We start from the raw sequence: 13,693 nt of genomic DNA on the forward strand, positions 1-13,693 counted from the left end.
TGATACACTTCCAATATTCTTTGTTTCGTGCACCTAAATTATTGTGTTTAAGGTATATACAAAACAAAAATGAATTTCGTGTTTAGTCTTGGGTCCCATCTCCAAGAAGTCTTGTTATGTATATGCAAACATTGCAAAATCTGAAAGGAAAATAAATCCCAAATCCAAAACACTTCTGGTCCCAAGCATTTCCAGATAAGGGAGACTCGACCTGTACAGTGGGCCCTTGGTCTCTGCTGAGATTTTCGATATGGATAATCAAATCTGTTGATGCTAATCCCCATTATATACAATGGGGTAATAAAATGGTGTCCCTTATATAAAATGGCAAAAACAAGCTTTGCTTTTTGGGATTTCTTTTTCTTTGGTGGTGGTGGTATAGTTTCAAGCCATGGTTGACTGAATCTGTAGATGCAGACTCTGTGGATAAGGAGGGCCAACTATATATGCAAATACAGGTATTCCAAAATCGAAAATTGTCCACATGGAGGGCTGAGACAGTGACACCTTTGCTTTTTCATGGTTCAGTGTACACCAACTTTGTTTCATGCATCTAAATTATTAAAAATATTGTGTATAAAATTACCTACTAGCTGTGTGTGTAAAGTATATATGAAACATAAAAGAATTTCATGTTTAGACTTGGGTCCTATTTCCAAAAATATCATATATATATATATATATATATATATATATATATATGATATGCAAATATTCCAAAATCTGAAAAACTCCAAACTCCAAAACATTTCTGGTCCCAAGCATAAAGGAGACTCAACCGGTAATACATTTGGGGCTGAAAAGATTATGATAAATGATATGGAAACAATTGCATTTTTGACAAACGTTCCCATTTTTCTCTTCTGTAAGTGGAAACTCACTCTCCAAGTCAAGGTAACAAATGCATTTTGAAAAATGTTCCTCCTTTTCTCTTTGGCAGTAAAAACTCACCCCACAAGACCAGAACATAAATGCATTTTGACAAATGTTCCCACTTTTCTCTTCCGCAATGGAAACTCACTCTCCAAGGCAAGGAAATAAATGCATTTTGAAAAATGTCCCACTTCTGCAGTGGAAACTCACCCTCTAAAACTGGTCTTCAGCTTCCAGTTTCTTAGGAAAGAGGGAACAAATTGGGAAGCGTGTGGGCAGCTCACACCATCCGGGGGGTGCAGCCATAGATGTCGGCCAAATCACGAAGCACCTGTCTCCTCCTGTCTTCACCTGCAGACCTGGTTCTCTCTGGCTGCATCTTCCAGCACCTCTTTTTGGATGGTGAGCATGGAGCACTCATCTTTGGGCTGGCCTGAAGTTGCTCCTGAGTTGCTCTCACGGTCAATGCAACGATGCATCTTCTTGGTCAAGGCATCAGGCCTGGCGGGTTGGTCCGGACAATCGCCTCTTGGGATTGCTGGGCACGATCCGGTGGGAAATGGGGGAAGCCGGATTCCATCGGTGGGTCAAGGCAGGGTCCGACATGTCCCACTGTCCCCTTTCGGAGAAGATGTCTGCTCTCTCGTGGCTTGCAAAGCGATGCGGTGAAATTTGGCTTCGAGGGGATGGGGGAGAGATCCCACAGGCCTCTTGGACCATCTGCGTGGCTTGCAAGGCGGTCAAGCGGACGGATGGGTCAGGATCCTGCTGCAGTTTGGAGAGGGCTAGGAGCAGGGGAGAAAGAGAGTTCATGGCTTTTTACAGGGAGAATTAGGACGAAAAAGAAGGTTATATATGCTATGGAAATACAGCTTGAGTCTCCTTTGTCCAGAAATCTGAAATATTCCAAATTACTCCAGAAAACTAAACATTTTTCATGGCTGGCTGAGATAGTGGCAGCTTTGCTTTCTGATGATTCAGTGTACACAAACCTTGTTTCATGCACATAATTATTTAAAATATTGCATAAAATCACCTCTGGATAGGTGTATAAGATGTATATGAAACATACTGGTAAATGAATTTCGTGTTTAGATTTGGGTTCCATCTCCATGATATCTCATTATGCATAGGCAAATATTCCAAAATCTGGAAAAAAAAATATCCCAAATCCCAAACGCTTCTGCTCCCCAGGATTTCAGATAAAGGAGACTCAGCCTGTACAATGAACACTTTTTAAAAACATCCCCATTTCTTCCCCAGAGAATCAGAAAAGAAATTAAGTCCAGGGAAACAAATTTGCTATCACATGGTTTCAAGCACTGGAAATTTGTTTTAATTCACTGGAATGTATAAAGTCCTTAATTGCAATTAACAGCATCCCCAATTGTGGATATTTGCTGATAACTGTGGAAACCCTGGGGTTTAGGGATTTTGGAGGGATAGAAAGTGAATTAAGGTAAATCTGGCAACTGAGTTATTATGTGTAATGCTAAATTTTGCATGTAACAGCAAATCTGTCCACGGTTTGTTGAATTCTGGCCAGTGGAAACTTGCGGTTTCCAAGGGTGCTGCCACACTGCAGAATTAATGGAGTTTGACACTTTAACAGTCGTAGCTCCATCCTATGGAATCCTGGGATTTGTAGTTTGTTGTGCCACCAGAGCACTCTGACAAATGCCGTCTTGTGAATTTGAAGACTTTCATGGCTGGCATCCATGCTTTGTTTTTGTGGGGGTTTGGGGCTATGTGGCCATGTTCTAGAAGAGTTTGATCCTGATGTTTTCGCCAGCATCTGTGGCTGGCATCTTCAGAGAATGCATTCTCGGAAATTCCCAGCCACAGATGCTGGCGAAACGTCAGGATCAAACTCTTCTAGAACATGGCCACATAGCCCGATAAACACACAAAAAACATAAATGCTGTCTTGTTTAAATCATGACTTATTTTTTACATCTGAACCCAGAACAGTGGCATGTCCCTGTCTTGTCTCCTCTTAAATCTCCCACCATTATACATGATGGTTTAAAAGTGGAGACCTGCAATGCTATTACTTACAGAGAACTATCAAGTCCTTCTTTTCGGGAGAGATCACGGCTGGCTCTGTGCATTGGGCAATGCCACCTGGAAAGGACAGGAACTTGGTCAATCTCCCAGGAAACTCTCTCCTTGAGGCTATAACTGTCTGACATTTCACAAACACAAGCTGAAGACTCCGTGAAGAGAGACCACTGGACTTGGAACTTGACAAATAATCCCTATCCCAGGCCTGCTTAAACCACAGACACCACGGCTAGTGTCCCATTAATGACACATGTAAGTGTGAGACCACCTTAAACCTGGGTATGTCTTTATTTTGCGGAAGTTGGTATTCTCTTTCACCCTTTCCAATTCCAAAAGCCCACCACCACTAAAGGGCTCACAATTTTGCTGCAACCCTCCCCTTGAATGGCCATTCTGTGGCTGCTGGAGAGCATGGAGGATCGGAGAAGCACCTGGCTATGCCAGACACAAACTTTCCTTAACTTACCAATAAAGATGGCAGCTGCTCTCCGGATTGAAACCTGGGGGCACTGAAGGTGATCCAGACACTGGAGCAAGACAGCTGGGATTGCTTTGACCTTCCATGACTACCAAGACAGAGAGAGAGAGATAAAAGTGGGAAACAGGGATATATAAGGTCTTTGTACTGGACTAACATCCAGGCTATCTCAAAGATTGTGCCTTCCCAAATCAGCCTACTTGGGCTTTGAGTTTTTGGGGGAGGTTGTCGCTTGGTCCTGCCATCCTTACAAGTACATTTCACAGGGAGGTGGGACAGGGCCTCCTCAGTGGTTGCCCCCAGGTTATGGATATTTACCATTTGCCACCCACTCCAATGTCAAGGGAGCAGGTCTTTCTGCATGCATTCACAAGACCAGAGGTGAGGACTTACAATTTGACGGCAGATGATCTCTGCAATCTGAGGGTGGTCATGCCAAGCTTTCTTGCTGTTAATCTTCTTTGGAAGGGACCATCCCAGAAACCGAAAGCACTTGGCAAGGGCCTCCTGGCAGCTCTGTGGGATGATGTGAAAAGAGGTTGGATCACTGAGACAGGAACAGCCTGCAGCTTGTATTATTATTATTATTATTATTATTATTATTATTATTATTATTCTGTTGCACAGTCTAGCAGATAAAGAGCCCTTGTCGCACCTTTGAGACTAACTAAAAGAAACAAGTTGGTTGGCAGCATGAGCTTTTGTAGACTTCAGTCTACTTCCTCAGGTGCATGAGTCTCAAAGGTGCTACAAGATCTCTTTTTACAGACTAATTTACTAATTTTACAGACTAACATGGCTATATCTTTGAAATCTACCCGGTGCTATTGTTGTGCGCCTTCAAGTCATTTCCAACTCATGGAGACCCTAATGCGACTCTTTCATGGAGTTTTCTTGCCAAGATTTGTTCAGAGGGGGTTTGCTTTCACCTTCCTCTGAGGCTGAGAGAGTGTGACTTGCCCAAGGTCACCCCGTGGGTTTCCACAGCTGAATGAGGATTTGAACACTGGTCTCCAGAGTCCTAGACATAGCCATGTTAGTCTGTTTCAGCTAATAATATATAAAGGATTCCTGGAGCAACTTTGAGAGTGACCAAAATAAAAAGAAATCTCCAGTATAAGCTTTGGTGGACTTCAGTCTACTCCATGAGATGACATCTGTGAAGGTTGTGCTAGAAATGTCTTTTTCTCAATTAGTCTCAAAGGTGCTCCACGATTCATACACACACACACACACACACACTAAGAAAAGTATTAAGCTGGTGTTGATTGTTGATTTGCACAGGCATAGATTTAAGTAGGGGTCCAGTAGGTTTGTTCAATAGGTTTATTCAGTTAAATAGGTTTATTCAGATAGGTTTTTAAAACAGAAAGTCTTTAAAGACTTGGCTGGCAATGTTGTACAATTTTAATTGTACTGTTTTTAAACACCTTTATCTTTTTAACTGCATTTTATTCTTTTAATCAGTACAATGGGACCTTGGTATCGGCCTGAGTTAGGTTCCAAGATCCTCCCTAGATACAAAAATCCATGGATCTTCAAGTCCAGTTAAATACAATGGTGAGGTAAAATGGTGCCCCTTATATAAAATGGCAAAATCAAGGTTTGCTTTTTGGAATTTAAATCTGTCTGGAATATTTTCAAACCATGGGATGGTTAAATCCATGGATAAAGAATCTGTGGCTATGGGGGACCAACAATATAATACGTTACATTGACAGTTTCTATAAAGCAGATTCATGTGTTGATAATAAGACTCCAAAGACAGCAGAGGTTCGACTGGATGTGTAACAAACCGCAGTGAAATAATGATGGATAAGATCTAACAGTATCTAATTGTAATGTGTTTTGATGCTGTATTTTAATGTTCACTTTTGTGTGTTTTTAATTATATTCTTTTAACTTGTAAGCTCTTTTGAGTTCTAACTTTTGGGGGAAAAGAGGGATCATCATCATCATCATCATCAGAGGATGCTCACCCCTTGACTTCTAGCTTCGTCATATTGATATTTAGATATTTTATTAAGCACTTCCATGTACTTGCAAGCTTGCCTAGCAAGACTTGAAGCTTTTTGCTTAAAAAGCAAACTTACAGGACGATGAAACGCTCAGGATTACAAATCAGTTTTGGTGCCATTTTTTAAAAAAACTATAGGTCTAAGTATAAGGCAGTTGATTCGTTCCTCCAGCCTTCTTTCTAAATACAGGTCTACTTGGCCCAGCCCAACTGGGTTCTTCAAACCCAGCGCCAGGGTTTATGGGCAGAGCTCACCTTCGCCACATCAGGGTCTTCATCCTGTAAGTGCAAGAGCAGTGGGACCACACTTTGGGTCACCTGCTCCTGGATGAGGTACTTCTCCTTCTTCTTCACCACGCTGGGCAGCTCGGCAAAGAGGGCGATGGAGGAACTGCGGGCCTTGGCCTCTGCCTGCCAACAAAGGAAACGCCAGCCGAGGTCAGCTCACTCAGGAAGGCTTAAGGTTGAGACTTGGGCTGGAAGTATTTATCGGTTACTGTATATACTCAACTATAAGTCAACCTCATGTATAAGCCGAGGGCAGGTTTTGTGGCCAAAATTATGGATTTTGATATGAGAAGCCTAGGGTAAAACATAGGGGCATGTTACCAAGGATCTATAGGATGAAGCAAAGGAAAACAGTGCCCAAGAACTTACAATATTCCAGCAGACATAAACGTTTGTACTCACACTAAAGGCTGGATGGATGAGAGAACAAAGAGGAATCAGTGCTTCCAGCACAGATTATACAGTATTTTTGCCTTTCACCAGGGGATGGTTCCTCTTTTAATCAGAATTAAAGTACAGTATGTACACGGACCCATGGATAAGTCAACTCAGGGAGGGGTTTTTTGGTCAATTTTTGACTAAAATTTCTAGACTTATACATGAGTCTGTAAAGGGATCTTGTAGCACCTTTGAGACTGACTGAAAGAAAGAAGTTGGCAGCATGAGCTTTCATAGAGTTAAGTCTACTTCTTTAGATGCTTTTGGTAGGAATTAGACTTAAGTCTACGAAAGCTCATGCTGCCAACTTCTTTCTTTCAGCGAGTCTCAAAGGTGCTAGAAGATCCATTTGCATATTGATTTTACAGACTAACACGGCTATATCTTGGGCCCTGCTTACTTACGGGGTCACCTTCTCCCATACAATTCGCCCCATACACTGAGGTCCCCTGGTAAAAACTTACTGCAGCCAGCAAAAACTAGGCTGGCGGCGGCCTTCTTCTGCCGCTCCCAAGTTATGGAATAGCCTGCCAGAGAAGATCCAACATATTGTCAGTCTAGACTGCTTCAAAAAGGCAGTCAAGACATATCTCTTCTGGCAGGCTTTCCCAAACTAGCCTCTTAGTTGTCTCCCCTCAAGTGTCACTGCTTAGATTATAAGTAAAATGTAATGTTTATTGTGGATGGGAGGGTTTGTGGGTTATGATGTTTTACTGTATTTTAATCTTGTTTTATTATTGTTAGCCACTTTGATCTACTTGGAGAGATAGGATACAAATAATAATAATAATAATAATAATAATAATAATAATAATAATTATTGGGGACAGAATGACACCAGAGAGACTTCTGGGGCTGTGGGTTGAGAGTGACCCCAAAGATAAAGTCCCCCCCATCTTACGTTGCTGAATAAAGGAAGGAGCTTATCAGCCAGGGTGACAATGTCGTTCCTCTGCATGAACTTCAGAAGGTTCTGGATGGCAAGGATGCCCTCTATGACCACCTTGCCATCTGCTTCCTCCAGGCTCCCCAAGAGCGTGACCATCTGAGCCTTCGCCTCCTCCACCTGCAAACAGGAAGCAGATGAGCGTCAGACTCTTACTCTTTGACATCTATTATTGGGGGAAATGGGGCTGGCAAAGTCCAATCCAACTCCACCAGTGGTCAGTAAGCCACTGTCTGGCTGGTAAAATCTCCCAGTCCTGCGTGGGTCTCCAACATGCAGGGTCACCACCTCATCCAGCTTGGGTAGGCTGGCATGCTCCCGCACCGGGAGGTGGATGGAAATCCAACACCAATCCTATGCGTCTGTGCAGACAATCAAAACCCACCCCACTGAATCATAAAATTCTAGACTTGGAGGAGACCCCAGGCTCATCCTGCCCAACCCGCTTCTGCCATGCAGGAAGACACCATCGAAGCCCTCCCAAGAGACAGACAGACAGGTTATTGATTTTGTGTATTTGCAGGGCCTTGCAAGGGGAGGGCAAATAACTTTCCCCACCCATTATCACTGTTATTGTTGTTGTGTTCTTTCAAGTTTTTTCCAACCTATGGCAACTCTAAAGTGATCCTGTTATGGAGTTTTATTGGCAAGGTATGTTCAGAGGCTAAGAGAATGACTTGTCCATGGTCATCCAGGGAGTTTCCATGGCTAAGCAGGGTTTTGAACTCTGGTTTCAAGCTCAAACCACCACACCATGTCATTGAAACATCCTTAAATATGAAGGTTCCTACAAGCACAGTGCCTACTTAAAAGTGTCCTCCATGGGTTCAATGGAGCTTACTCCCTAAGTAAGCCTAGGGTAGATTGCAGAATGCCTTTATTCTTGAGAGGGCTCAATGACAACAGACGCCTTAATATTTCTCAGTATGCAAAGGGATCTTGTACCACCTTTGAGAGCATTATCACATTGCAAACAAACTTGGTAGACAGCGAAAGAAAAGGACTTTTTCCTCTTCTGGTTGTAAAAGCGTGGGAGGGGGTCATAAAAGCATCCCTTTCGCCAGACTGGAAAAATCAGTTTAGCAAAAGGGATGCTTTGTGACCCTTTCCCATGCCTTTACAACCAGAAGAGAACAAACACGTCCCAATGTTATGCAGAGACAGAAAGGGGGGGGGGGTGCTTCTCTTTCACTGCCTGCTGTAAGGCTCTAGCTGAAAGAAAGAAGCTGGTAGCATGAGCTTTTATAGACTTGAGTGTACTTTGTCAGACGCATGGAGTGAACTGATGCATCTCAGTTTACTCCATGCATATGAAGAAGGAGAGCAAATCTACGAAAGCTTTGATCCTTCCTGGGCACCAGTTCATGCCATGTATCTGAGGAAGTAGATCAAGTCTACAAAAGCTTTGATCCTTCCTTGACAAAATGCCTCACCTTGTCTGGATGGATGGCCAGGATCCCAAGTGCTCGCAAGCTAAGGGAACGGATGTCTGGATTGGGATTCTTGGCCCATTCATCAAGGATATCGAAAATCTGTTCAGAAGGGAGCTGATCAATCTCTTGAAAGTGGAGTAGCTGAGGAAGAAGGGGAGGAAACAAAACAATACCTCATATGTGTAGCATGCAAAGGGATCTTGTAGCACCTTTGAGACTGTGCGAAAGACGTTGTAGTATGGGCTTTAGTGGACTTGAGATGCATCAGTAACCCAATGTAGAAACAATGCAGTTTGACACCACTTTAACTGCCATGGCTCTACATAAATCCTGGGACTTGTAGTCTTGTGAGGCACCAACTCTAAAGAACTTGTAAAATTACAAATCCCAGTCCCAAGGGCCTCTGGGAAATGTAGTTGATGTAGTTTTCTGGTTCTTCTCTCCGTCCCACCCTGTATACTGGTCGGATGGGACAATTTCCTGGCATACCTTGAGGCTCTTGCTTTACTTAGTACTTAGGAAGGAAAGCCCTGCTCATTTGTAAAAAGGGAAAGCTAGTGTTTGGATATACAGTACTTTACCTCTCAAAGGTGCAACTACACTTTAGAAATAATGCAGTATCGATACCACTTTAACTGCCATGGCTCCATCCTACAGAATCCTGCAATTTGTGGTGAGGAACCAGATCTTTCTGGCTAACTAGGCTGAAAACCTCAATGAACTACAAATCCCAGGATTACACAGGATGGAGCCATGATGGTTAAAGTGGTGTCAAACTGCTTTATTTCTGCAGTGTGGAAGGGATGCTAAATCCAAGTGCAAAAATCATTAGCACTCAGCTAACTCAACTAAGGATGAAGAGGAGAAGGGCAGCAGAGTCTGGCCCTTCCCATGAAACTCAGGCAAAAGCAAACTGCTGTGGCCTTTCCTAACTTGTCTGTCTCTCCTTATTCATGGCTTTAGCCATCTTGACCACCACTCTGATGTTGCTTGGCCACACATGTGTCCTGATGTCATCCATGAAATGTTGGATGGCACGGCGCTACCACCAGTCCTTCTTCTGTTCTTGTTATTAGTTCCCACATTCTGGCCATATCATTTTCTTACCTCTACGAAGAAGGCAATGGTTGTTGGCTTGAGCTTCTCGCTCCCTTTGGTGAGGACAGTGAACAGCAAGTCCAGGATCCTCATGGTCTCAGGGCACGCAAAGTGCAGCATGGCTCTGGAAGTCAAAGAAGGCAGCCGCCTTGTTAGGAAGGAGTGCAAGAAGGCCGCCAGTTTTGCAACTTTTAGGGGGAAAGCAGCAACCCTAGACTATAATCTCCTTTTTAGTTTTCTCCCTCTCATTTTTTGGAATGGCTTTAACTCATCTAGATTCGTTCCTGCAATAAAGCGATGGGCACACCCTGAGGTCTGGAAGACCACTTCTGACCAAACCACTGCCATTTCCCCAGAATAGGAAGCAATTTTCCAGGAAAAGGAAGTAGGGACATCACTACAGGGGTGCAGGGAGTGTGGACAGCAATGGGTGACACCTCAGAGAGGGGTGAATAACTAAAATGCTTGGAACTAACTTTAAAAAGAGACCCCAAACTCTACCTCCTGGGTATAACAGATGAAAAACTGGGGGGGGGGGGGGATACAGTAAAATACTTTTTATATGGTAATCGCAGCCCTCAAAGACATGGATGTGCCAACACATCTGATAGTCCTGATGAGAAATCTGTATTTAGGACAAGAAGAGAGTAAGGAGAAGCAGAATGGTTCCCATAGTTTCTTGTGGGTTTGTCGGGCTATGGTTCCCAATTGGCAAAGGGGTCAGGCAAGGCTGACCCCTTCATCTTATCTGTTCAACTTGTATGCAGAAAATATTCTAAGAATATCAGGTTTAGATTCAAAAGAAGGCTGAGTGAAGATAGGAGGAAGGAATATCAACAATCTAAGATACCGAGACGGCACCCTATTTTTAGCAGAAAGCATCACAGACTTTGAACAACTACTGAGAAAGATCAAGGAAGAAAGTGCAAAGGCAGGTCTATTGTTGAACATAAAGAAAACAAAAATAATGACCACGGAGAACCTACACAAATTCAAACTAGACAATAAGGAAACAGAAACTGTAAAAGAGTTCCTGTACCTAGGATCAAACATTGATCAGAATGAGGACTGCAGTCAAGAATCATAGAATCAGAGTTGGAAGAGACCACAAAGGCCATCCAGTCCAACCCCATTCTGCCACGCAGGAACTCTCAATCAAAGCACCCACCGACACATGGCCATCCAGGCTCTGTTTGAAGACCTCAAAGGAGGGAGACTCCATCATCCTCCAAGGGACTGTGTTCCACTGTCAAACAGCCCTTACTATCAGGACACTCCTCCTAATATGGAGCTGGAATCTCTTTTTCTGTAGTTTGCATCCATTGTTCCAGGTCCTAGTCTCTGGAGCAGCAAAAAACAAGCTTGCTCCCTCCTCAATATGACATCAATTCAAGTATTTAAACAGGGCTATCATATCACCTCTTAACCTTCTCTTCTCCGGGCTAAACATAGGGCATGATTTATAGACTCTTCGCCATTTTAGTCACCCTCCTTTGGACACGCTCCAGTTTCTCAATGTCCTCTTTGAATTGTGGAGCCCAGAACTGGACACAGTATTCCAGGTGGGGCCTGACCAAAGCAGAACAGAGTGGCACTATAACATCCCTTGATCTAGACACTATTCTTCTATTGATGCAACCTAGAATCGTATTGGCGTTTTTAGCTGCAGCATTGCACTGTTGACTCATGTTCAACTTGTGGTCTACTAGGACCCCTAGATCCCTTTCACATGTACTGAGATCAGAAGAAGACTTAGGCTAGTGGGCGGCTATTCTTCTCAGGGTCCTGCTGTTCTGGGAGGGAAGCCTGGAGAGTGGCGTTCTTCACCTGGCCAGTAGAGCGGCGCCCTGGAGTACCTCCTTGGTGCTCTGGAGCATTGCCCAGCCTCGCATCCTCTCCATGAAGGTGACTTCGTAGCGGCAGCCGATGCGGATCAGGAGCAGCTTAATAGCATCCACTGCAAAGCTGAATGATTTAAAATAGCCTGGTTAATTTCCCTAATTTGCTAATCGCTCTGTGTGGTTTCAGGATGGTGTCTGTTGCAGCATAAAAGGTGTCACTGGAACCTAGCAAACACCTGTCCAGCTTGCAAAGCTTGGAGAGGTTGTTTGGGATTACTGAGAGTTGCAGTCCAAACAACCCACAAAACTAGGCTGGCCGTATTTCCCTGAGACAAAAACAGGACATTGGGATGGCAAAAACAAGGTTATATATAATATTCCCTATTCATGAAAAACTAAGACAATAACAGAGTTTTTACTACATGAACCTATTGAGTTGACAATTATTCTTCAATGACAGAACTCATACCAAAATTTAAAGAGACGTAGAGCGGAGACTGGATTTCATCACCATCGCACCATGAATATTTCTCCAAGGAAGTAACCTTATGAAGCAATTTTCAGTCTTTCAACACCTTACCATCAAACTTCTGACAATTCATGACACAATTTTGTTTCTGTAGTGACAAACACTTCACTTTTACTAGACTCTACATTGTGTACATGGTTTTCAAATGTGGATGGCTCCTTCAGTAGCTGAAATCTTATCTTTTTCAATGAAACTAATGTACAGTTTTTTGTGGGTTTTTCAGGCTCTGTGGCCATGTTCTAGAAGCGTTTATTCCTGACGTTTCGACAGCATCTGTGACTGGCATCTTCAGAGAATGCTTGCCTGGAAAGGAGTTAGTATAGACACACACACACACACACAACTCCTTTCCAGGCAAGCATTCTCTGAAAATGCCAGCCACGGATGCTGGCGAAACGTCAGGAATAAACTCTTCTAGAACATGGCCACAGAACCTGAAAAACCCACAAAAAACTATGGATGCCGGCCATGAAAGCCTTTGACTTCACAAACTAATGTATGTTTGCAATGTAGACACTTGATCTCTTGCATGTGACCACCACAATTTAAAACATGGATCTTCAAACCATTTTTTGGCAACATAACAGGCATTTCCCCTTGAAAATGGGATAAAATGGACATTTATATTAAAACAACGAGACGGTCTGGAAATATGAAAAAAATGGCACTGTCCCTTTTAAAGCGGTAGGCATGGTCAGCCAACACAAAACCCTTTCCCACGTTTTGATACTGAATGAGGCCATAGGTCCTTTACAGACTGGTAATGTCTCATTAATACATTTTCTATATCTCAAGGGTTGGTCCCTCTTTTCTCGTCCTCCATGCAAAAGGAAGAAATCTCAGCAGGGTGCATATATAGTCTCTTTATTTGTTAGACTGGTGTTTTTAATCTGAATGGCATACACAACAGAACTGTGACCAATTCTTCCTATATTCCCCTTAATGACATTAACAAAGACTGCCCCTTGTAACATCAAGTTTGTAACATTGCTAGGACCCTTTCCTTGTGATATCACAAGGGATTGCTTCTTGAGTTTCAGATTTTGGTCAGAAATATAAGCACCTGGGATTATAGAGTAGTACTATCACTTATCATTATATTGCACTTCTCTTGATGCAGCCAAAATTGCATTGGGGATTTTGGCTGCTGCATTACGCTGGTGACTCTAACTGCAGAAATACACAGATCTTGCAGCACTTTTTGAGACTAACTGAAAGAAAGAAATTGGCAGCATGAGCTTTCACAGACTTCAGTCTACTTCCTGAGATGCATTTGGTGGAGTATATGTTTGTACCTGGCTTCCAGTCCACCAAATGCATCTGAGGAAGTAGACTGAAGGCCCTCTTCAGACCAGTCATTAAGACTGGCCTGGGAGTGGAGTTGTCGCATCCAGATGACACACACCCCAACTCTGTCTCCAGGGCGCCAAGATGCCACGTGCCACTCCATATGGCACACAGCATCATGGCACGCCTTTGATGCTGCATCCATATGATGCAGCACCAAAGGAGTGCTGCCAAGCTGCGGCAATGCAGAACCAAACTCCAGCGAATACCAAGTGCCTATGATTGTAGTAGTAACAGTAATAGTAATAGTAATAATAATAATAATAATAATAATAATAATAATAATAAATTGTATGTAATGGGACATGAGCTTCAATGGATTTTGGTATTCACCAGGGTCC

General features: G+C 43.1%; 1 protein-coding gene across 1 annotated transcript in view; it reads right to left on the reverse strand.

Moving 5' to 3' along the window:
• Positions 1 to 1,368: 1,368 nt before the first annotated feature.
• LOC149320186 (maestro heat-like repeat-containing protein family member 7) overlaps positions 1,369 to 13,693 on the reverse strand; it is a 32,729-nt gene continuing 20,404 nt past the window's right edge. Inside the window, exons 14-22 of the mRNA XM_089508486.1 lie at positions 11,463 to 11,600; positions 9,645 to 9,759; positions 8,538 to 8,678; positions 7,060 to 7,224; positions 5,688 to 5,843; positions 3,809 to 3,931; positions 3,404 to 3,503; positions 2,932 to 2,997; positions 1,369 to 1,658 (exon numbers count right to left, since the gene is read on the reverse strand). Coding sequence (XP_089364612.1) covers positions 1,369 to 1,658; positions 2,932 to 2,997; positions 3,404 to 3,503; positions 3,809 to 3,931; positions 5,688 to 5,843; positions 7,060 to 7,224; positions 8,538 to 8,678; positions 9,645 to 9,759; positions 11,463 to 11,600 — 1,294 coding nt within the window. The remainder of the gene's footprint in view (positions 1,659 to 2,931; positions 2,998 to 3,403; positions 3,504 to 3,808; positions 3,932 to 5,687; positions 5,844 to 7,059; positions 7,225 to 8,537; positions 8,679 to 9,644; positions 9,760 to 11,462; positions 11,601 to 13,693) is intronic.

This window comes from Sceloporus occidentalis, unplaced genomic scaffold (assembly GCF_023333645.1).
Source record: "Sceloporus occidentalis isolate IW3139 unplaced genomic scaffold, rSceOcc1.0.p SCAF_2, whole genome shotgun sequence".
NCBI classification, from domain to species: domain Eukaryota; kingdom Metazoa; phylum Chordata; class Lepidosauria; order Squamata; family Phrynosomatidae; genus Sceloporus; species Sceloporus occidentalis.